This window comes from Pseudorasbora parva, chromosome 5, assembly GCF_024679245.1.
Source record: "Pseudorasbora parva isolate DD20220531a chromosome 5, ASM2467924v1, whole genome shotgun sequence".
NCBI classification, from domain to species: domain Eukaryota; kingdom Metazoa; phylum Chordata; class Actinopteri; order Cypriniformes; family Gobionidae; genus Pseudorasbora; species Pseudorasbora parva.
Window position 1 is genome coordinate 49023198 of NC_090176.1, and position 24352 is coordinate 49047549.

The 24352-nt window shown below is 38.5% G+C and overlaps 1 protein-coding gene across 2 annotated transcripts in view; it reads right to left on the reverse strand.

Moving 5' to 3' along the window:
* Positions 1–5564: 5564 nt before the first annotated feature.
* The window catches only part of tanc1b (tetratricopeptide repeat, ankyrin repeat and coiled-coil containing 1b), a 237498-nt gene continuing 218710 nt past the window's right edge, over positions 5565–24352 (reverse strand). Inside the window, exons 19-27 of one of the 2 annotated variants that reach the window (XM_067444606.1) lie at positions 23904–24037; positions 23077–23200; positions 20194–20369; positions 19280–19412; positions 15109–15138; positions 14906–14997; positions 13086–13232; positions 12134–12234; positions 5565–6734 (exon numbers count right to left, since the gene is read on the reverse strand). In XM_067444606.1, coding sequence (XP_067300707.1) covers positions 5603–6734; positions 12134–12234; positions 13086–13232; positions 14906–14997; positions 15109–15138; positions 19280–19412; positions 20194–20369; positions 23077–23200; positions 23904–24037 — 2069 coding nt within the window. In that variant the 3' untranslated portion in view covers positions 5565–5602. The remainder of the gene's footprint in view (positions 6735–12133; positions 12235–13085; positions 13233–14905; positions 14998–15108; positions 15139–19279; positions 19413–20193; positions 20370–23076; positions 23201–23903; positions 24038–24352) is intronic. The other variant, XM_067444607.1, reaches the window with a different exon arrangement.

Genomic DNA, 24352 nt, shown 5'->3' on the forward strand with positions numbered 1-24352 from the left:
ATGCAATGTATTAGGTTTTTTTCACTTCAAGAATGACCGCAGTGCTGACATGGTCTTATCGCTGTAGCACTCCTTGCACACGTGAGTTATTGCAGGCGCATATTAACACGTTATCATATCGGCAAGGCATATCGGCATAATTTTTTCATTTTGGCCGATGCCGATTTATATATTTTAAGCGTTTATCGGCCGATTCCGATGTTGTGCCGATAATATCGTGCATCCCTAGTTAAATGTTTGGAAAATAAAGAATTTGGACAAAATCCAAGTCCAGGCACTCAATAGGATGCAAAAGTAAAAAAGCCTTTATTGGTAGGGCTAAAACATTAAGGGTGCTTTCACACCTACCTTGTTTGGTCCGGATTTTCGGACTTTTCAGTTTGGTACGAACCAAGATTACAGGTGTGAAACCTCCCTCGGACCATGGTCCGGACCAAACAGACGAAATTTGGTCCGACGAAAAGAGGTAGTCTCGGTCCGGACCAAACAGAACAAAGGTTTGGTTCGTTTCTTGTGTGAAAGCATTTTCTGTATAGTTCGGACTTTCAGACCATTTACAGGAAGTTCTGGTGTAGGATTAGTGAAAAAACACAGATTAAACTTACAGCACATGCAGTGATGGAGCGCGCAGCATTTTAAACAGAACCGCTTGTGTAGTCATGTCAGCTCGCGTGAACAGCGTGCTCTGCTTGACTATATATATATATATATAGCAACGCAAATGATTGCTCCGTCACGGGATGTCTGCTATATTATTTATTTAAGCTTATTTATTAAATTCAGGCAAATGATGAAACATTTATTCAAATTAAGATACAAAATACAAAGCTTTCTACAAAACAAATCTTAATGAAGTGGTCAAAATTATTTCTGACTCGATGACTTTGAAATATATTGCACATCTTTGCACGTTTCATAATCAATATAGCCTAGATGAAATTTAAAAATAACATTATAATATTTAAACATAACTATAAAATAAAATGCATTGTTTGGCTAAAAAGCCTATCTTCTAGGAGCTCCTCCTTTCCTGTCGGCGCCGATCAAATATTTGCACAACGAGGACGTTCATTTGGTGAATTTGCCTCGAGTATAGTTGGTGCTGCAGATAGTAATCCCATAATTAAGAGTATTGGCAACGATGCGTCTGTTCATTCATTCTTGTCAAAGTTAGCCGCTGAATTGACAACACACTGACGTCAGACGCACGTCCGCTAACAAACCAATCAATGTTAAGCTGCAGCCCACACAGATGATGACGACAGGACGCCAGTGCTTCATGTAAAGTTCTTTGGTGCGCTGACATAACTGCAATGTGAAAGCAAACCAAAAAGAACCAAATGTCCAAACACAAACTTTGGTTCGGACCTTGGTGCGGACTTTCAGGTGTGAAAACGCCCTAAAACACCAACGCGTATCGGCCCATTGGCCTTCATCAGGGTGTTGGTAACAAACAGACAGGATCAAGCACTACTCATAGTTGCATTGGTTTCAGGTGTGCCACTCTGGCACTTGCAACACAACTTTTGCCCACTACAGGCAAAAGTTCAGATAATGGCTAATGCCAAAAGTTAAACCATACAAATACAAGGTAAAATAAGAGATCTCCAAGTGGAAAAAAATGGAGTGACACCAATACAAACATCTTGTGTACTCCATACAATTATGTCCCTAAAGTCAATAAATGTGAATAGGCTAGTTATATGCCATTCGGACTGGAAATATGAACTATCCAATGGCCAAACATTAGATGTAAAACATGGGAGTGATTCGACCCTAAGAGTAGTGGGCATTGAGGCTATTCGCCTTGATGCCAGGGGTGGGGATATCATCAAACGCCTTAAAGGGAGACATTTTGGATCTGTTCCTTGAGGGCCACCAGTCATCCAGGTCTCAATGAAGATTTTGACCTCTCACCTTTTTTTGTAATGGCTGTGTCTCAATAGTGACAGTGTATTGTTGTCCATGAATGTTTACTATTCTTTGAATGTACTGTAATGCCCATAACATAGTTCTAAAACGACAGAAGAAAAATCTTGACAATGAATTCAGAAGTAAGATGGGTAACTAGCCTATTCACATTTATTGACTTTAGGGACATAATTGTATGGAGTACACAAGATGTTTGTATTGGTGTCACTCCATTTTTTTCCACTTGGAGATCTCTTATTTTACCTTGTATTTGTATGGTTTAACTTTTGGCATTAGCCATTATCTGAACTTTTGCCTGTAGTGGGCAAAAGTTGTGTTGCAAGTGCCAGAGTGGCACACCTGAAACCAATGCAACTATAAGTAGTGCTTGATCCTGTCTGTTTGTTACCAACACCCTGATGAAGGCCAATGGGCCGATACGCGTTGGTGTTTTAATGTTTTAGCCCTACCAATAAAGGCTTTTTTACTTTTGCATCCTATTGAGTGCCTGGACTTGGATTTTTTCCAAATTCTTTTTTCAAGAAATGGTTCATGTTTGTGCCTTTACGAATTGTAGCAACAGAATGCGAAAATTTGCAGCGAACACTCGACTAACTTACACAGACACAACACAGCCGGGCCCGTTGAAGAAAAATGCCATTCCGTGGTCGAAGACGGGTGCAACCACTGTGGAGGTAATGTAAATTTTATTTATCCTTCCATTTGGGCACACTCGGCTTGAGGAAAGATGTGCAGTAATAAAATAATCATGCTTTACACACACGACGCTCTTCCCCACTGGACTAATTTGCCTTTTTTCCGGCTACAACGGCGTTCCCACGGGACTTCAACGCGAGACACAGCTAGTCGTCTAACACATTTTTATTTTTATTTAAACAATGGCTAAGTGGCTAAACTCATCTCGTTGTCGTGTGAGGGCCCTGTTTATGTTGGACGTACATTTTAATTGCATTTTGTGTTAGTTAAGAGGCACAAAGACACCCTTTACGTGTATGCCCCCAAAGCGCCGTTTTAGCTGAGGGGGGGCTCTGGGCATTAACTGTAATAACTCCAAAAGGATATAACGATCAAGATAAACGTAAAAATTCACCGGAGTTGTCCTTTAAAGTGTTATGCAATAACAGTGATCAGAAAATCTTATTTATTTAATTTTAATTAAACGTTTTAGAAGACTTTACCTTCCAGTCCAAATTCGGTGCACTGCTGCAGTTTAACACTTCAGTTATTAAATTATATAAAAAATATCCTAGTGGGATTTTTATTTCCCATAGATTTATCATGGCAGAAATTCATTAATTTTTAAATATATAATGCAACAACAGTTCACAACTCATGAGGCACCAATTACAGAAATAATATACACATTTTTGTGTGCAACATATGCACCTATTAAACCTTTTATATATGTAACTGTTTATATTTTCTCATATTGTCTTCAGCATGCGCTCACATTAAGATGACCTCAATAGTTTCATATTTATAAAGCATATTTCCATTTCATATGTATTTTAAAGTAGCTGCACAAAAACAACTACACAAGCCATTTTATTATTGATGGCTGTAACATTGAGTGTGGGAAATAAATAAGATAATAAATGTAGGCGATTGTTATAAGCACGTCGAAACAATTTCCTGCTAGTGTGGAAATTAGTGTATGTTTGTTTTAATTTTATCGGAACTATCTTGTCCAAATTATAGCGCAACACTTCACTACGATTAATAATAATGAAGAAATAATTTTTCCAGTGGGGTTTTTATTTCCCGTAGATCATGGCAGATATGAATTCATTTTTAATACAGAATATGCAGTAACAAATCACAACTCATGAGGCACCAATTGCAGAAAATAATATATATACACATTTCAAAGAACATCTGCTCATCTCAAACGCATCACTTTTATACCTTTGAATTATATTTTTCTCCAATTCCTTCACATAAACTTTAGCATGCGCTCAAACTCAGATGGCCTCCGTTGTTTCATATTCATAAAACATATTTCTGTTTCATATCTCTCTTAAAAGTAGCTGTGCAAAAATAACTATGTAAAATATATTGCTTTGACAGTTACCAAGCCGGAGGCGCCGCAAATAAATTAACCTAGACAGGAATAACAAGCAGGAAAGAACGTTTCAACATTGTAGGGTAATTTCAAATGTAATATACAAACATACAAACAGACCAGATACAAGTTTAATAACCGCAAACATCATGTCAAACAAAAAGGCATAAACTCAAAGTACACTTGTTCTGTAGATAGACGGTCAAATAATGGTGTTCACGTAAAAGGTGAAAAACACATATTTACATAGTGGAGCGTGCACGAGTCCTTCAGTGCTGTGACCTCACCGCCCCTCCACTGGTTCAGTGCAGTCATGTGACGCAGTGATCGAGCCCCGCTTCAGACGCACACGGGTCATTATGGTCCCTTTTGAAGGGCATAAAAATAGCCATCGTGGATGCTCAGGCAAACGAGTAGAAACAGAGCCATAAATCAGCTGACAACTGCACCGGCTTAGCCAATTAACACAAGTCTGAACCTCACAATATAAATGTTACATTTTCATATATCTATGAATGAATATTGTTTTTGAATGTTCTTTATATATGTATATATTTATATTTATCACTATTATTATACTAATTTTCTCATGATCTTTCCACCCCTTTGATCTAAAGGCTTGAAATAAGTTTTGTAGACATATAAATTGTGCCTACATAGGAGTTACTTTATAAAACTTGCAATTTATAAAAAATAATAATAATTGGACGAGCTGAAACATTCTTTTACGATATTGAAAATAGCAATAATGATGAAAGTATGTGGGTCCAAACTTTTTGACTGTATATTTTTTTTGTAAATCTATGCTTATACAAACCCTACCAATTCAACAGATTGAGGTCGGTAAGATTCTTAATAATGTTTTCGAATGAAGCCATCATGTAAAATCTGCACATATTACATTTTTAATCAAATTCATAATGTATAATTTTCTCAATGTAATCAAATCTTGAGCTGTAATTATTACATTATAAACTCATCATTGTCATAAATGTAATGGCTTTTAAAACATACTAGTATTTCTTGACTGTGCATTTTAAAAATCTAAATCCAGTCTTAAACTACCTGTGAAATGTTCATGCAATTATTATAAGATTTTAGATATATTTATCAAAATGTACTGTAAAGGAGTAATGCTTTATATAATAACTGAGTGACTATTTTTAAAGATTGCATTTCATAGGTAGTTTAAGACTGGATTTAGATTGTTTTTAAATGTACAGTAAGGAAATACTAATAATGTTTTTATAAACTCACCATATAGGTTTTAAACCATAATGTTATACATTTTTCAATGTAAAAATTATTACATTATGAGCTTATGATTTTTTTATTTCAAAGACAATATTATTTTAAATAAAATGTTCATAATATAATAAATGTAATACTTGTGTGCAGTTTTACATTGAGTTTCTACAAAGTCTCTTCTGTTCATAAGTACTGTATTTGATTCAAAATTCAATACAAATTGTGAAATATTACAACTTAAAACATCTGTTTTCTATGTCTTTATTTTCAATCAAATAAATGCATTATTTCTTACTGACTCCAAATGTTTGAACGGATTTATATGTGTGTGTTTGCAAGGGGTTGTTGCATATGAACGTCCTAAACATTAGACTCTATGAAGGATCTCTTTGGTTTGATTGACGCTACATGAATGGAGGTGTTGTCTCGAGCTAAACCGGGCTGCTTCTGCATACTGTCTGTGAATGAATGAGCCATGGCCAGAACCGGTTTGGTTTCTTTAAGGCAGAACTCTTTAGCATGCAGACTCCCGTTGTGCAGGCCGCCCATCGCAGGACCCTTGAGGTGCTCATAATAAGAGCCGGACGGTTTGGCGTACATTATCTCACCCGTCAGACCTTCGGTGGAGTGACCCTGCCAACCGCGAGGCGCCGGCTGCTGAAATCGAGCCGTTTTGTCCATGATTCCCATGAACGGTCGAGGTTTATAATCCACAGAGCCCGTCTGGCTGATTTTGGGCTTGTCCTTGGTGCGCACGTCCGGGCCTTTATCTGATAAACTGCTGCTGGATGCCAGGCTGCTGGTGGAGCTGGAAACCCTCATGCTGGTGTCTTTTCTGAGCTCCTGACTTTGAGCTCCAGAGGTCACGGACAGGGCAGTCCCATCTAGAGATGAGTGCACTTGGACATGATGAAGATCCTCAATTTCGTGGCGTCCTGGATCATCGTTGGTTGGCGGTAATGGGCTGATGTCGATGCCCGGTCCGGCTTTGAGCACGCTGGAAATATGGCGGCTGGGGATCGGGCTGGAGGGCGCGTATTGCGACTGGCTTTTGGTGTTTTTTGGACGTGCAGAACTGACCTGTATCGATCCGAGGTGCTGGTTGGTTTTGACAATCTGTGCCTGTTTGCTTGGCTGCAAAACGAGGCTCTTTTGAGCAACAGACTCCCTGTGTGGATGTCGGAGGCTTTGTTTGCGAGGCGGTGAAACCGAGCGGCCGTTAGAAGTCCTGTTTAGCGAGTAGATGCTTTGAGACCAGGCCTCAGAGTCATCCTCTTCATCCTCGTCCTCATCGATGTGCTCTGTCTCATCCTCCTCTCGATCTGCGAGCTCTTGGTCCGCTGGCAGGTTAGACAGCCCTTGTTGTTTGCTCTGGCTGCGCTGCATCTGCTTACACTCGTCCTCCACGCGCGCCAAAAGTCGGCAGATCTCGCGGTTATTCGGGCAAAGCTTGGTCGCCTCGTGCAGGTCCGCTAACGCTGCGGTGAACTGTCTGTGAGCAGAGTTCAGAAAGAGATGGAGGAGAGAGAAACGTAAGGAAAATTAAGAATGGCCAAGCACACAAATCAATCTCTGTATGAGAGCCAGGAGAATTAACACGGTAGATCTTCAAAACAATATTACTAAACTGACAATACTCAACAGTTGGGTACAATAGTCAATTATATATCATGTTTTTGGTATGGAATGAATTATATTATGATAATTTACAATTTATTAGTTTTATTAGTTCATGTAAGCTAATGTAGTACTGCACTTCTACAGGGCCAGAAGTCCCCGGCTCAAATTTTTGATTGTGTTGATACTTATTCTGAAGAGACAAGCATAAATAGTGATGAAAGCCAAAATATTTAACAACATATATTTAAAGAGTTAGTAGAAGGAGGGTCAAAATGACAATTCAGCAATTTTCTGAGATTTTGAGCCAAATTAAGGGGTGTAAAAATGACTTCCTTTTGGTGTTTTCATTTTAAAGGCCCTCGATGGTTCAGTCCCACAGATACGGAGATGTTAATGCAGCTCCATGAGTAAATTGGTCAATTGTATACATTTTCAGTCATCAAAAACCAAATGTGTGTTCAAGGCAACACATCTCAACACAGTATTGTGTGTTCAACTCAATTACATATCAAGTCATTTTTACATCCCTGAAAATTGGCTCCAATTCTCAGGTGAAAATTTTAATTTGGACCCCTCCTCCTCATTGGGTCCTTTCGCCTACGTCAAGCATGCCTTTTCAATTTGATTATGTAATGAGGGTCCACTGCAGAGATGCAAGGCAAGCATTTGTGGTTAAAGTATATAAATGTTTTTATTTTATTTTTTAGAAAGTGGTCGATGCTTTGGCTAGATAAGACCCTTATTCCTCGACTGGGATCATGTCGAGCTCTTTGAAGCTGCCCTTTGGACCTTCAAACCCTTGGACCCCATCCACTATACAGAGAAAAATCCTGGAATGATTTCTTTTCAACTGAAGAAAGAAATGAACATCTTGGATGCTATGGGGGTAAGTAAATTATCAGGAAATGTTAGTTCTGAAGTGAATTAATCCTTTAATGAGCAAACATGAACAACTGTATTTCAACATTAATAAATATGGTAACAGTTATTGCTCAGGGTTAGTTCATGTTAGTTGATGTATTAACTAATGTTAACAAATGAGACCTTATTGTAAAGTGATATTATATGCATAGTATTAAAACAGTTATCTTATTTATAATAACAATCATTATTTATAAGTTATATATTTTGAATGGGATATATATATATATATATATATATAAATATATAAAATAAAAGGGCTGGTTAACTTTTTTTTTTTTTTTAAATGTGGTCAATCAATTCTCGTCCATCAAGTCCTCAAATCAATATTTTTTTCCAAACTTATTTCCGCTAACATTAAAGCTACACTGTGATATTTTTCCCCCATCTAGCGGTGAAAAGGTATATGACCATCCAGTGAATATTAGTTTCTGTTCCTCCCAATTCCAATTTCGTTTTAACTCCTACGGTGGCTGATTTAGTCCAAGATTAACATGGCTTCCAGTTCGACCTCATCCATGAGTGTTCCTTCAATTGCTGAGGTTACTTTAGAAAACAATTATAATTTGCAGTTATTTAATTTGTCAGTTAACATGTAGGTTATGACATCTATGTAAAATGAATAATAGTTTTACGTTTCGTAATTTTTTTACCATTTCATTGCTAACATCAGCTATCAGGTTCCCAGACGAAAGCAAGTTAGTAAAGTAACGTTTATCAGTGCTATCGTTATTCTGTATATTGTACGACATCACTAGCGATGGCAAAGTTTACATTGTAAGCTATATCATTTTCTCTGTGAGCAGAGATCAGTTGATGTGACGGAGTTGCGAGGGAGAGCTAAGCGAAAGGCGAAGCTTGACTTAACGAGTATGTCCCTCTTTGGCTAATGTACTTTCAAGATGGAGGGGCAACATGGCGACCGGCATTCGAACCCCTCACCCGTATGTATTTTCAATGGCATATTATAAACTTGAGAGAATACTTTATTACTTGAAAGAAGTAAATATACATTCATATAAATATACATTAACACATTTTTGAAAGAACTAAGTGTTTTTAGCTAAGAATAAACAGTGTAGCTTTAAACAAGATTGACGTAAATCGAATTACTAGTCTTCTCCACTAGATTTCACCCATTTGCCTTGCGTGATGTTACAAAGGAGCGAGAGGCGCACATGTCACTCATTTATTCAGAGCTTAAATGGCAGCTTCCGGTGCATTGTCGCCTTTTGTAATCCTGAGGTGAAATACTGTAGTAGTACTACAAATCTACACAACCGCTAAAAATAATCACATACATGCGAATGCTTGCCTTGCATTAGGATCAAACTTGAGCGTTCACTTAAGCACGTACATTAGCCATTATAGACACATTAAAATCAACCGAGTCAGACAGCACAGGACCAATAATTCAAACCTAATAGATTATATTATAAACTGATTTCCTCAAATAAAAGTTAGTCAAGGTATTGCTGTCTGTTACCACAGCAACTACTTGTGTCCAGGTATGAACATGATCAGGGCCGTTTCTAGCCTTTCTGGCACCCTAGGCAAGATTCATATGTTGCACCCCCCCCCCCCCCCCCCCTTTTTAAACTATAACTTATAAAGCAAATATGACTTCCTTATTTCATGGGCATATTGTACATGCATTAATCGAATAATGTAGCTAGGTTTATTATCACTGAGATCACAGATGTTGGGGGGGGTTCGGGGGCATGCTCCCCCGAGAAAATGTTGATTTCTATGATCTACATAATTATGTGTATTTTAAGATGTTCTGAAGGCCAAAAAATTAGATAACAATAGCTTGAAAACCATGTCACTCGGCGCTGCTGCGGATTGAAGAACACACTGACACAAAGACTAAAAGACGGGACGAAGCCGTAGCCGAAGCCTCGCGCCAGTTTCATATGTTTTAAAGGTTAATCACATATTTTTTTAGGGGGGGCTGAGGCATAAGATCATAAAAAAGGGCCTAGTGACGCCTATGGTTATGACAGTAAAGCCTAGTTCAGACTGCACGATTTTCAAACTCGTTGGGTCATTGCTCTATTCACACTGCATGACTATCTGGGGTATCATTCAGTCACTGCTGTGTTCACACTGCACGATGGTTTGACGACAGAGGAGTTCACACTGCATGACTGAACAAGAGGAAGAATCGCCGACAACTCTCTCGCTCTCCGGTGTTTCCCAAACACACGTGCGATGTGACAAGTAAACAACGCGAGATCACACGTGCGTCAGACCGGAGTTCTCGCGCGAAACTTGGAATTGTTATTAAAAATGATAAACTGCACAAAGTTTGCTTCAAACTGTATGTGCGCTGATTTGAGGAGAAAAAGAAAAAAGATTATGGGGGAAGAAATTGTTGGAGAGACAGAGGGAGCCAGGATTGAGTTCTGCAAAGACAGTTTGAGGTAAATAAATAATTATTTAATGTGCTGCTGCTGTGGCTGGATGTGCAAATGTTTGGCCTTTGTTTCTGTTTGATAGAATTGTAAATATATCTATTAAAATACTGAAATTCTGCTTTATAACTCCTCCCTGAACCTCCTGCGGCCCTGTATCTCACTCTCTCATTGGCTGTCGGTGTAATTTTCAGTCAGAACGCTGTTCACACAGCAGGAGTTTGAATCGCCGACAGGTCCAGATATTTAGCATGCCAAATATCTCACCGGCGTCGGCGACTCGTCAGCGATTCTCGCTGATCGCGTCTTTGATTATTCACACCGAGTGATTGTCACTCGCGTGCACGAGCACCGATTTGCCTGTGATCTCGGGCATTTGTCGGCGATTTCACAAAACCTGTCGGCGACTCAAAATCGGGGCAAAAATCGGGCAGTGTGAACTAGGCTTAAGCCTACTTGATCAATTTACACTAAACAGCTATCTTTGATGTAATGTTTTTTTTATTCAAATGAACTGCTATAATGTTCTGCACCTGAAATGAGCATTGCGTGTGGTCCGTCCAGTACTAATATTCAGTGTAATGTTTTGCACAACGTTATGAGACCAGCTTAGTAGAGAACAAGTAACCAATAAGTAGTTTAACATACCTGTATATTTCGCTTTGTTTTTTCTTTTTACGATACTGAGCCCCTGATGGCTTTGACCTTTTCATGATGATGAAACTAAAGCACGCTGTAACGAGTAGAAATATGGTGTGGCCCCTTTAAGAGTTGCGCGCGCTCCCAGCAAACGAAGTCTGCATTTTGTGTATGTGCGCACTGAGTCTGGAGCTCCCATGTGTGGGGATTATTTTCTGTTTTCTGTTGCTAACAGTCAGTTATTTTGTTTTATTAAGTAATGCTGTGGACGGAAAGGGAGTTTGTGATGAGAGTTCAGCGGGGAATAAAGTGCGATCTGTTTGATGTTAATCGCCTCCGTGTTTGCATCCACTCCAGTTACATTAAGTGAGCTATCCGCATTTTTCACTCGGACACAAGCGTTACAACGCCACGGATGACGACGTTCCCTGCCGCCCTCTACATGATCTCATTTTATTACAGCAGCGCCACTATCACCATGGTGACTTCACTCCAATAATCGCAACTAATCATAATGCCTTGAAATAGCAAAAGTATTAAATATTAATAATAGAATATATATGAAATAACAAAAAAATCTTGTTGGGGCGGGGGCTCACTGGCGCCCCCCAGCTGTTGGCGCCCTAGGCGACCACCTAGTTTGCCTATGCCTAGAAACGGCACTGAACATGATTCTCGTGTATGAAAGTAACATGCACAAATGACGGGCTGAAAATCATCCGATATCCTTTTTATGTTATAAAAATATCCATAAAACAAAACTGTATAAAATACTTTTAATGTACCCGAGTGTACCTAAAATAAAACCAGTTTAATTTGCAGGTTTGTGACTCTTCTTTTCTTTTTAATTACCCACTTGTAAACTTGTGCACACTGTTCTTTTTTTATTAATAGTATGTGTTAAATCTATATGCATCGAGTTGAAAATCAAATCTATTTAAGAGCTATTGAATCTAAATCGATACCCAGCCCATATATATATATACATATACATTTCTGATGATTATCAATGTTGAAAGCAGTTTTGCTGCTTCATGTTTCTGTGGAAAACAAGCATTTTGTGCAATTTTTTTGTAACATCAAATGTGTTTCTCTTTACTGTCAAATTTGACCAGTTTAATGCATTGTTGCTGAATAAAAGTATTCATTTAACCTCTTTTTTTAACCCCAAACTTGGAATGGTAGTATATCTCAGTCTCCACAAAAATACGAACCGAATACATATGAGCTGCAAGAAAAACAACATATTTCATGCAATTGTGACTAGGATTGGATCTGAAGACGGTGGTCTGACCTGCTGCTGCGTTTGGCTCGGGCTCTAGCGTAGTACGCCTCGTACGATTTGGGTTTGAGCTCCAAAGCCTTTGTGGCAAACTCCTCAGCCAAGCCAAAGTCCTGTCAGAGAGAGAGGAGGGGAACGTCAGAGTTGCTGAATTTAGATTCACACCACAGGACTGCTGAATAGCTGTAAATTGGTCTAAATAATAGGTGATTTAATTAATGAACTCTTCAGATGTTGTTCATTGTGTCATCAATCAAAGGTGCAGACTGGAAATTGGCTCTGTATTGTGTCGGGAGACCTTTTGGTGCCGGGCTATTACTTCTGAATAGACCTTCAAATCAATTCAAGCCCACAAGAGTCATTTGCATCTTTCTCGTCTTGCTGTGTCTGACATTTTGAGAAGTGAAAAAACACAATCTGATTGATCCAGATCAGAAGAACTAGCAGGGGCGTCTCTAGACCTCGGCTCACTGCTCCAGATGTCTTTAAATGTCCCAGATGGGGCACAAAATCTCAGTTTTTACAGTTACGTTACAAGCGGTTCACACTGGCCAAAAAAACCTTGCACATAGCCCTTTTAAACTATTAATTAAATTGTTAATTGATCTAAAATAAAATTACTAAATCTAAAAATGTATATAAGCATAATATAAATAGAAACCACATACGTAAAAAAAAGAAAAACTAAATAGAAAACAACAAAATTAAACTAAACCTTAAATATTATTAAATACTGTAATATTAAATATAACTAAGATGAGACTGCCAGGCTGTTATATTTTAAAACTTTATCGTGGGTTATTTTTTGATTTGATATCAGAATACTGAACAAAATCTGGATGTCATTTATGTCTATCTCCTGATAAATTTTAAGATGTCTGAGAGTTAAAATAACCAGCCGCCTGCTGTAAAGAGAAATAATGTGAGGTGAGGTGTCTAATGATCTCTAATGCTGGTCTCTTACATTGGTTTTCCGGCGACAGCGGGAGAGATTGAGGTACAGAGACACACGCAGCTCCTTAAAGGCCTTCAGTTCATCACCGAAACCCTCTCTGGGAAACTTCCTCAATGCGTACTGATAGCGCTGAGCCGCTTCCTTCATCTTCCCTCTCTGAGGAGATGAGAAAACAAGTTCATCAATCACTCAGATCATCCTGACACAAATGTCAATCTGTTAAATGTCACATACACACATCATCTGCTCATTTATGCTCTGATAACAATCACTCAATGTGTCTTTATTTCCAGTCCCATTTCTCCTAGAGTGAAGCTCACCGCTTTAATAAGACACGTGGAGTTAACCATTCCCATTTTAATAAGCATTTAGACACTATCACATATCAAGACTCATCTCTGGGCATACTTGATTATGATTGACTTCAGCTGTCAAATATCTTAAGAATGATTATGCTACACTGTTTTGTCAGTCCAACTCACCCTCTTGAATGGTATTAGCTTTATAAATCAATAGTTTTATTATCTTGTATATTATACACACACACAACATTATGACCACCTAATATTGTGTTGGTCCCCCTTTAGCTGCCAAAACAGCCCTGACCCATCAAGGCATGGACTCCACTGACCCCTGAAGGTGTGCTGTGGTGTCTGGTACAAAGATGTAAGCAGCAGATCCTTTAAGTCTTGTAAGTTGCGAGGTGGGGCCTCCATGGATTGGACTTGTTTGTTCAGTACATCCCACAGATGCTCGATTAGATTGAGATCTGGGGAATTTGGAGGCCAAGTCAACATCTCAAACTCGTTGTTGTTCTCCTCAAACCAATTCTGAAGCATTTGTGCTGTCAGGAGTATTATCCTGCTGGAAGAGCCACAGCCACCAGGAAATACCATTTCCATGAAAGGGTGTACATGGTCTGCAACAATGCTTAGGAAGGTGGAGCATGTCCAAGTAACATCCACATGGATGGCAGGACCCAAGGTTTCCCAGCATGCCATATGTTCCCAAGGTAAGCAATGCACACACACCCGGCCAACCACGTGATGTAAAAGAAAACGTGATTCCTCAGACCAGGCCACTTTTTTCCATTGCTCCGTGGTCCAGTTCTGATGCTCACGTGCCACTTTTGGTGCTTTCAGCGAGGTCAGGGGGTCAGCATGGGCACCCTGACTGGTCAGCTGCTATGCCGCCCCATACGCAACAAATTGATGCACTGTGTATTCTGAAACCTTTCTATCAGAACCAGCATTAACTTCTTGAGCAGTTTGAGCTCCAGTAGCTCGTCTGTTTGATCGGACCACACGGGCCAGCCTTCGCTCCCCACGTGCATCAATGAGCCTTGGCCGCCCATGACCCTGTGGCCGGTTCTCCACTGTTCCTTCCTTGGAGCACTTTTGATAGATACTGACCACTGCAGACCGGGAACAGCCCACAAGAGCTGCAGTTTTGGAGATGCTCCAACCCATTCGTCTAGCCATCACAATTTGGCTCTTGTCAAACTCACTCAAATCCTCACGCTTGCCCATTTTTTCTGCTTCTAACACATCAACTGTAAGGGCAAAATGTTCACTTGCTGCCTAATATATCCCACCCACTAACAGTAGTCAGTAATCAGTGTTATTCACTTCACCTGTCAGTGGTCATAATGTTACGCCTGATCTGTGTATGTATATAATTTATAATCACAATCAACATTTCTCGCACTCCAGTCACCCTCATGGATGGGTCATTTATTTAAATGATATAATTATGAATTATAATGGATATTAATCAACTTGGAGCTAGTAAAATCTATGTGTAATTACACACAACTTGAACTGTCTTACCTTATACAGCAGGTTTCCTTCCTCCATGAGCTTCTGCAGGAGGATGATGAGGATGTCGGGTTTGGAGGTCGCCATCGCCCAGGCTGCGTTACCTTGGATACAGAGAGAGAAAGAGGTGGTCTGTTACATTAAACCGCTCTTTAAAAACACAGCTTAGGAGAAGAATGTAACTAGCGTGAAATAAAGTTACCTAAAGAGTGTACCTGTTCGATCATAAGGTGACGTTCTGTAGCCTGACGATGGTTTTAGTGAAAGCAGTTAAAAGAGAGAAGAATGAAAAACAGCAGAAAGAGACGTGCAAAGAGAAAATGCAGTAACGTCCATCCACCTCAGTCACACCAGACCAGACAGAGTCTCCAAAATTTAAATGTGTTTCACTATCACACCAACATAAATTATTAATATAAATCAGGAAATAAATCCCAAACTAAATGTTCATGAGCTGAAGGAAAGCTGATAAGTAAAAAAAACAAAAAAAAAACATTTAAAAACCTGTCAAAATAATAGTTTTATTTATTCACCTTTTGGCTGTATTTTTCTGAGGTGTATATAATAAATGTTGTGCATAGTGCTGTCACTCGACTACATTTTTTTTTTTACTTATCACATTTCTTCTGTGATCAATCAAGATTAAAACTATAGTTTTTTTTTTAAATCATTAATATTATAATTGTTTAGTTACTTTCCAAATTTATGTAGAAACAAAGGCTGTTGTAATGGCATATTTTATGAATAAAGCCAGTATCACTGATACTAAACCTGCTACTGATGTATTTATGAAAATTATTTAAAAGAAGAAACAGAAATTCAATATTACAGCTGAATAACATGACAAATCAAAGTAGGCGGGCTTTATGTTCACAGGAGCTGCTGAGCTCAAATTCCAGCACGACTCAACGCTTCAGTAAACAGTCAAAGTGTGAGGTAACAAACTTATCTAATTTCACCATTTTTAGGATGCGTTCACACTTGTCATGTTTGGTTCGATTAAAACGAACCCTGGTGCGGTTGCTCGTTTAGTGCAGTTCATTTGAACATATGTGAACGCTGCCATCCGATCCCTGGAGCGCACCAAACAAGCGGACCGAGAGCGCTAAAAAGATGTGTCTCGGTCCGCTTCCAAACGAACTCTGGTGCGGTTTGATTGATATATGAACACAACACGGACCAAAGACATGTAAACGGACCAAAAAACAGGGCGTAATGTCACAAGATGCGACGCATGCAGCTGATTTGACGACGCGGAAAGATCAGTTTATCCAAAATGAATAACTTTAACGTTAGAGGGCAAACGTGGAGCAACGAGAAAGTGCCTCATCAATATTTGGTCCGACGAGCATGTTTTGAAAATGCTAGAAGAAACACACAAAAAGCAAACCTGGTTCTTCTCATCAAAGGACCCGTGTTGCCCATTATTAGCAGGAGCGGACGACAGAACTGCTGTCTCTTTTGCATAAGAGACGCCCGTCTCTTTTCTGCACAGCGGAAGAAAAACCTGCTGCTGTTTTGAACATTTTATGAGCTCTTCATGAGTTCTCAGCGGGTAAGAATAATGCCATATGTACACGCATAAAATGATGGCGTTTAATCCAGCACACAGCATTGACGTTCGGTAAGCAAGCTCCTACGTCATATAAGCCGACCAATCAGGTTGTGAGCGTCTCCCTATGCCTTTGGTCCGGTAACTTTAAGTTCGCTGTTAAAAATGGCAGTGTGAACGCTAAGCAGACCAGGACTATATGTTTTGTTTTTGTTTTTTGGTCCGGACCGAACTACAAGTGTGAACGCACCCTTAATTGAAAATAGACCAATATAATTTGCATGATTCATGTAATGTAATAATTAGTAACTGTCATTTTGAGGGGACAAGAAACATTAATTAAGCTGCTTTCATAAGTGTACATATCGTGAATGAATTTAATAAACTTAGTTACCTAGTGTTTGAAAACTTCAGTAAATTAAAACTGAATATCAGTAAATTAAATATCAGTTAACCCTATGTTTACTTTCTTCACTGACAGAATAAAAGACTATCAGTCAAAGCACAGCTTTTAGGAGAAGAGACAGGGCAAGAAAAGAGAGTGATGACTGAGAGAAAGTGATGGAGATAAGGAAAGAGCAGGTATTAACAGATAATCTACTGCCCAATCACATGGTTTAAAGCTATTTCTTATGCGCATTTAGAGATGTTTGAAGGCACAAAAATGGATATGTAGATCAGAGAAATTAAAATGGTCTCTGGGTAGCCCCTGAACAAGCTCAGATTTGGGACCTCTGTGATTAAAACCCTGCCTACAGCCCTGTTTAACTACATGTCATGTGAGCATTAACTGACATCAGAGAACTGTGAACATGTGCATGTGATGTTAAATTATTGAAATATCTTAATCTCATGGGAACTTAAAGCAAATATTTTACATCAAAGAGGGTTGGATGACCAAACATTTGGGAATCTGATTTAAAAAGCACATTTGACAGACACTATGGGTGGGTTGCACCAATAAGTATTAAGCTTAAATCTATATTAAGTAAAGGTTTTGTCTTGATTTTGTTTGGGGTGTACTAGAATAAAGTTTCATGCTTGATTGTTCAAATATTTTACATTATTACAGCTCCTTTCTCCCCAGTCTGGCTCGAGTGTGCCAATTTCGATGAAGCCACTCCTTTAGAAATACGAAATGTGCTTTGATTGGTTAGCTGGCCCAGTGTGTTGTGATTGGCACCACTTAGAGCGTGTTCAAGAAATGTCCCGCCCCTCCAATAACCACAGGCTCTATTCAGATGTAAATATTACTGATGGCATTATTTTCAAACCAATTTGAGCCCAATCCAGACCCTGACAAGAGGATAGTGCTAAAAAGATTTCACAGGACATTTCAGAGTGGTGTGTGTTTTGTAATTTTCTTATACATTATAGATTCAATGTTATCCACCATTTAATTGTGATATTTGTCGGAAAGCTATTGTTATAAAAACAGCAATCGATTACAAAACCATGGCTATTATTTTCTAAGGAGCAATGAAACGTCTTACAAAAGCGAGAGCTTATACAAACAGAAAACAAGCTGTTCTCAACAAATTGTGCAGTACAGATAAACTTTGGGGTTATAATGTTGAGGAACAAAGTTTAAAATCAATTTGAACAACTCATCAGCCTTAGGAAAGCCAATCAAATGAGTTTTGGAAACGGGGTGAAAAAAACAGCATCTCTTTAACATAGCGACAGCTCAACCAGGCCTCACATCCTTATTTATGTATACCATGGGCGGAGATTATTAAAAATGAGTAACATTATGACTTAATAAACCCAGAAAGATCACGTTGTAGTCCAAACATGTCGTTGATTGTAGTTCTTGGAAAGTGGATTGTGTTAAATAAAATATCTTCCTTCGGAGTGGACTTTGAGCTTTGTAACCTTGCAGATCTTTTTCATGCTCAAACAGGAGCATCACACACTAACTAAAGTTGCAAAAGTGGAAACGCATGATAGGACGCCTTTAAATGTAAAAGTAAAGTGCTCCATTATTTAAATCTCAGTCAGAGATTAACTCGCAGGTCAGGAGGTTAAAACGAAAATGGAATTTTAACAATCGACGTTTAATTACAAAAACGAATCAATCACGGCAGACAAAATGACTCGCAGATTAGAATTTTAATCCCTGATTTGTTAATCTGTGTTTAACATTGAGTGGCTCAACACATCTTTAAAATAAATCCTAGATCAACAAATGCTTGATTAGCTCTAAACTTTGCTAATTATAATTGCTGCAACCCACCATATATTTAATCTTTGCTATGCTAGAAACACTTTACTTCAGACGGTGTTTTAATTTTAATTGTGACTATGATTAGTTAATAGGATAGTTATTCATTTTATGTGAAGTGTAATTTCTGTCATAAATAATGACATAAACCACCTTTAAATAATGTTTAAACATCTTATCAAAGCTAGTTTATAACATCATAATAAATAATACTGAACTAAACTAATTTGGATGTTAAACATTCTCATAAACAAAGACTATGATTGCTTGTGGGCAGATCACACACACACACACACACACACACACACACACACACACACACACACTCAGAAGGGTCCGTGAAGTAAGAGCTTCAGGAGGAAAGATGTGATTGGCTAATAAATATTACAATCTCGTTATTGACGATAGTGACCATTGATTTAGTGAATCAACTCTAAACTGATTTAATAAAAAGATGCATTGATTCTAATTTTGTCATGAATTAAACCATTTCAAAACTGTTTAGTCCAATTATGACTGGAAAAAAAAAACATTTTTTTCATTTCAAAGCAAATGCATGAATATTGATAACAGATTTATCCGTGTTATCCAGTGGAAGTGCACATCTCACCTAGTTTGGCTCCTTTCTTCAGTAAGGTCAGCACAACGGAGGTGTTTCTGCAGCCGATGGCTCGATCCAGCGGCCTCATGCCACTGTAGTCCACATGCTCCACCACAGCACCCTTCTCAACCAGATAATGAACCTGCAAAACACACTTCAAATCATCAGGGTCAGGAAAAGGAGGAATTTAATCAGTCCAACACCAAATTTGGGGTAAGCCAAGATTTAAAAAAAGAAAGAAAAAAAGATAGCATTAAATTGAGCAAAAGTGACAGTAAAGATATTTATGATGTTATAACATGTATTTTAAATACATGCTGTTCTTTTGAACTTTCTATTCATCAAAGTATCCTAAAAAGAAAATGTATTAGTGTTGATGCAGCACAACTGTATTCAACATTGATAAAAATAATACATATCATATTAGAATGATTTCTGAAGGATCATGTGACACTGAAGACTGGCGTAATGATGCTGAAAATTCAGCTTTGATCACAGGAATAAATTATATCACTGTTTCTACTGTATACTTGATCAAATGTAGTGTAGTTGAGCAGAAGAGACTTCTTTGAAAAACATTAAAAACCCTTTTCTATGGTAGTGTATAAATAATAACTGCAAAAAGCCTATTCCCTGATGTGTCTCATAATGTTTCCCTCAAATGATTATACACATCTCAGTCAAAATTATCCACCGGAATAGATTTTAGTTTCACTAAACAGCACCACAAAACATCCGTCACATTGTCAGATAACTTTACCTTCAATTCATATTGTCATCCTGCCTCGTGTTTATAACCAGTTCAAAATCTACAGCAGCAAAACCCCATTTCTCAGATTATTCCTGCACCTTCCCACAGCGCATCTCAGATCAAAAAGAGCCCCACCGCCCGCCGTGAGCTTTAATCAGTGTTATTCACTCACGATATCTGCGTCTCCGTAGAAGGCAGCCAGGTCCAGCGGTGTGCGTCCATTCTTGTCGGAGTGGTCGATAACTGCACCCTTTTCCACCAAAAACTGAACGACGTTCTTGTGTCCTTTTAAACATGCCCAGCTGAGGGGAGTTAACCCTTCCTTATCCACCGACGCTAAAGAGGCACCTGGGAAAAGCAGAGGATGTGTGTTTGAACTCTTGCTGGAAACTTGCCACTTTTTGCCTGACTTTCAAACAACAGGTTTGCTCTTTTACTTAGTTTACATCGACACTGTTACTGAACTGACTCGAGCTGAATAATTGACACTATTGTCCTCTGTAGAGCTGCTTTATAGCTGAATTGAACTTATTTCTTGGGATGCCACCGACTAAAAAACTTTCTAGTCGATAAGTAGTCAATCATCTAAGTTTTAAATATATACTGGGGATGGCATTGAAAAATGGTTTCAGGAAGGAGAAAGATTATTTGTAATAATTGCTAACATTGTTCTACATCACGATCTTGATTCAAACACCCACGCAATCTTATTCCTGACTGATGAGTCGCCTGTGTCTATTAAACCTTTGAATAAATCACACCAGAACATTCAGATCTGTGTTTGTCATGTTTAGGTATGAAATGGCTTCAGTCTCTTCAACCACACAATATCATTATTTCTGGGTTTTAATAACTCGTATTATCACAGAAGTACTGGGATAAAAGTTTGTAGTTCAGATATTGACTACTGAAGTGATCAAAATAGAGCAAATCACCTTTTGAAAGTTATTTCACGCTTCAAATAAAGACTATTAATTGCATATTTACACAAGTGGCACCAAGTGACTATTAAAAATGTATTTGTCATTGAATCATTCATTCAACTCATTCATGAAGTTAAACGCGACGCTAATTTAGCTTCTGAACACTTGGATATGCGCCTAATGATAGCACATTTTTCTAGGTTAACATTAGCACGAGCGGCCATGTAAAGTGCCTAACGTTAGGCTACTACTGACATGTAATGATAAGCCCTGCCTGAGTTTGATGGATGATAGGTGAGCGTTTGGATTTCCTGCCTGATATACTGTATTCGCCACACGGGCTTGCCGTGATACAATCTGTCCCTCACGGACCGTGTTGTGACCTCTTTTTTTTCTACGACTAATCGAATAAATAAATTTGGTCGACTGAGCTTCTTCTCATTGACTAGCATTAGTGGGTCAGCCTTTCTCAGACAGTAACAGTTAAAAATCATAATTATGATGATTTTGGTCAATATTGAAATCGTGATTATTTAACATAATTATTAGCGGGTGATATGATCAAAGTCTTATTTCATAATACGAATCATTTGAATGCCAATGAAATTTCATAATTATCGATTCTTCTGCAAAAACTAATACTAGGTTCATTAATGCAAGTAAAACGTCTTTAAAACAGTTACAGACATTAAAAGGTTAAATCACCCAAAAATAAAAATCAGCCCATGATTTACACTCAGTCAAGTCTTCCTAGGTGTATATGACATTCCTCTTTCAGATGAACACGATTCGAGTTAAATTAAAAAAGTCCTGGCTAATTCTCTGTTTTTGAAGCCCATAAAAGTGCATCTGTCCGTCATATCACTGCTCCACGCAGCTTTATTAACCCCCCCGGGTTCATCTGAAGGAAGAATGTCATATACACACAGGATTTTTGGGTGAACTATCACTTTAAGTAAACAGTCAGCAATAAAATAAGAACAAAGGAACTAATTACAAACAAAACCAATACAAATACAAATGAAATAAACAGTGCTTTAGTTTTTTCAGGAAGATGAACTATCAGTGCTATACAGATAGTAATAGCCTACAACAGAAGCTGAATAAAGCTAGCAAATATAAAACAACACTGCGGTATACATTAAATATAGAACAATCCTTATTTAAAACTATGTCTTTTGTTATTTGATTATCATTAATAACTGCTTGATTTATTAGGCTGCTGTCATTTTAAGAGCTGCACGGACCCAATATACTGTTACACACACTCTTTCTCAGTGTTTACATTCACGTAAGACATAACGGACTGTTACACGAGGATACTTAACAAAACGGCATCTCGACATATTTGTGTGTGGGCTATTTGACTATATATATATATATATTGGTCTGCCAACATTGTCGCTCTATGATAAATTAAAATAAGCTGATTTTCCTGTTTAAAACTGTGAAGCTGCTTTGAAACAATCGGCATTGCTGCTTTGAAACATAGCCAGCAGCCATATCACCCTGTAGCCCAAGACTGGTTTCCCACTGAAGCTAAGCAGGGCTGAGCCTGGTCAGTACCTGGATGGGAGACCAACTGGGAAAACCAGGAGCTGCTGGTAGAGGTGTTAGTGAGGCCAGCAGGGGGTGCTCACCCTGTGGTCTGAGTGGGTCCTAACGCCCCAGTATAGTGATGGGGACACTATAGTGACAAAGAGCACCATCTTTCGGATGAGACGTTCAACCGAGGTCCTGACTCTCTGTGGTCATAAAAAAATCCCAGGATGTCTTTCGGAAAAAGGGTAGGGGTGCAACCCCGGCATCCTGGCCAAATTCGCCCATTGGCCCCTGTCCATCATGGGCTCCTAATAATCCCCATATCCTGATTGGCTTCATCACTCGGTCTCCTCTCCACCAATCAGCTGGTGTGTGGTGAGCGTTCTGGCGCAATATGGCTGCTATATAAAAGCGCTATATAAATCGAACGCATTATTATTATTATTAGCATTGTAAAAGCGCGATATAAAGAAAGTTGATTGATTGATAAAGAAAGGTGACTTGACTATATGTTGCTTTGTAAAAGCCAAAAACTGCAAAAGATTATGCTGATGAATAAACCTCACAGTGCATTTGTGCGTGGCACTCACCTTTAGTCAACAGGAAGTCCGCCGTGCTGAGATGCCCCTCACACGCGGCCACCATCAGCAGTGTGCGGCCCTGTTTGTCACTTACATTCACATCCGCCCCATGCTGCAGCAACAGGTCTGCAATCTGCAAGATGACAGTTCATTAACTCTTTCCCCGCCAGCGTGTTTAAAAAAAGTGGCCAGCCACCGCCAGGGTTTTTGGCAATTTTCACAAAAATGTAATAGCCCATAGAATATTGAGTTTAATGAATATCTGAGCATGCGTATCAAAATAAAGAGCTGACCCTCTTCTTTTAAACAAACAAAATATGTTTTATCTTATATTCCTGCATTCCTTTTTTATCAACACTTGAATATGGGTAAGTTTCATAAAAACAAAAGCTACATTTTGAACAAAAGCTGAGAAAATCATGTTTTTTTGAAAGTCTGACTCCAGATCAAAATTCAAAGATGATCAAACACAGATGAGGAGATCGAGTCCATCTACACCTCTAATGCTTCAGTCCTGGAGCTTATCCTGCTCCTCGTCTCATTCACTAACATTAGGCAGTTTTGATTTATGATATATGATGTTTAATGATGATGATCACGTTATTTTACATATGCATATGATTACATGCGATCGCTTGTTTTACTGCATCTTCCTCACGTGTTTTGATCAGGAGAATCAAAAATTTAGAGAATTTGTTTTTAACGGAAAAATCTGTGTTTGGCCTTGAAGCGTTTTCTCACAAATAACGGAAAAATCTGTGTTTGGCGGCAAAAGAGTTAAATACTCTTCCCTGAAGAGGGAAGCACTGCTGTGTGTGTGTTTTGCAGCGTCCCACCTGCCAGTGTCCCTGTCGAACAGCACAGAACAGGGCGCACGCTCCTCTCCTGTTCACCTGCTGAACCTGCGCCCCTCGCTCCAACAGGAAGTCACACACCTCCACCTTCCCCCGTCCTGCCGCCGCAGACAGAGCTGTGTGAAGAGCAGAGGTATTCGTTATATCGTCAACTAAAACCAAAAACATTTATTTCTTAAAAATAAGAATATCAAATTTACTGAAATAAAAAGTTACAACATTTTTTATTTTTAAATAACTAAAGATAAAAACTAAAACTTAATAAACTATATTGACATTTTGTTTAGATAAAACAAAATTACTTAAAGTTGACTTAAATAAAATCTAATTAACAAAAACTATAATAGTGCCTCAATGATATTAAAATAACTGGTAAACAGAAATGCAAACATGCATTATGGGATTTTATTCAAAATTAAATATAAAAATCT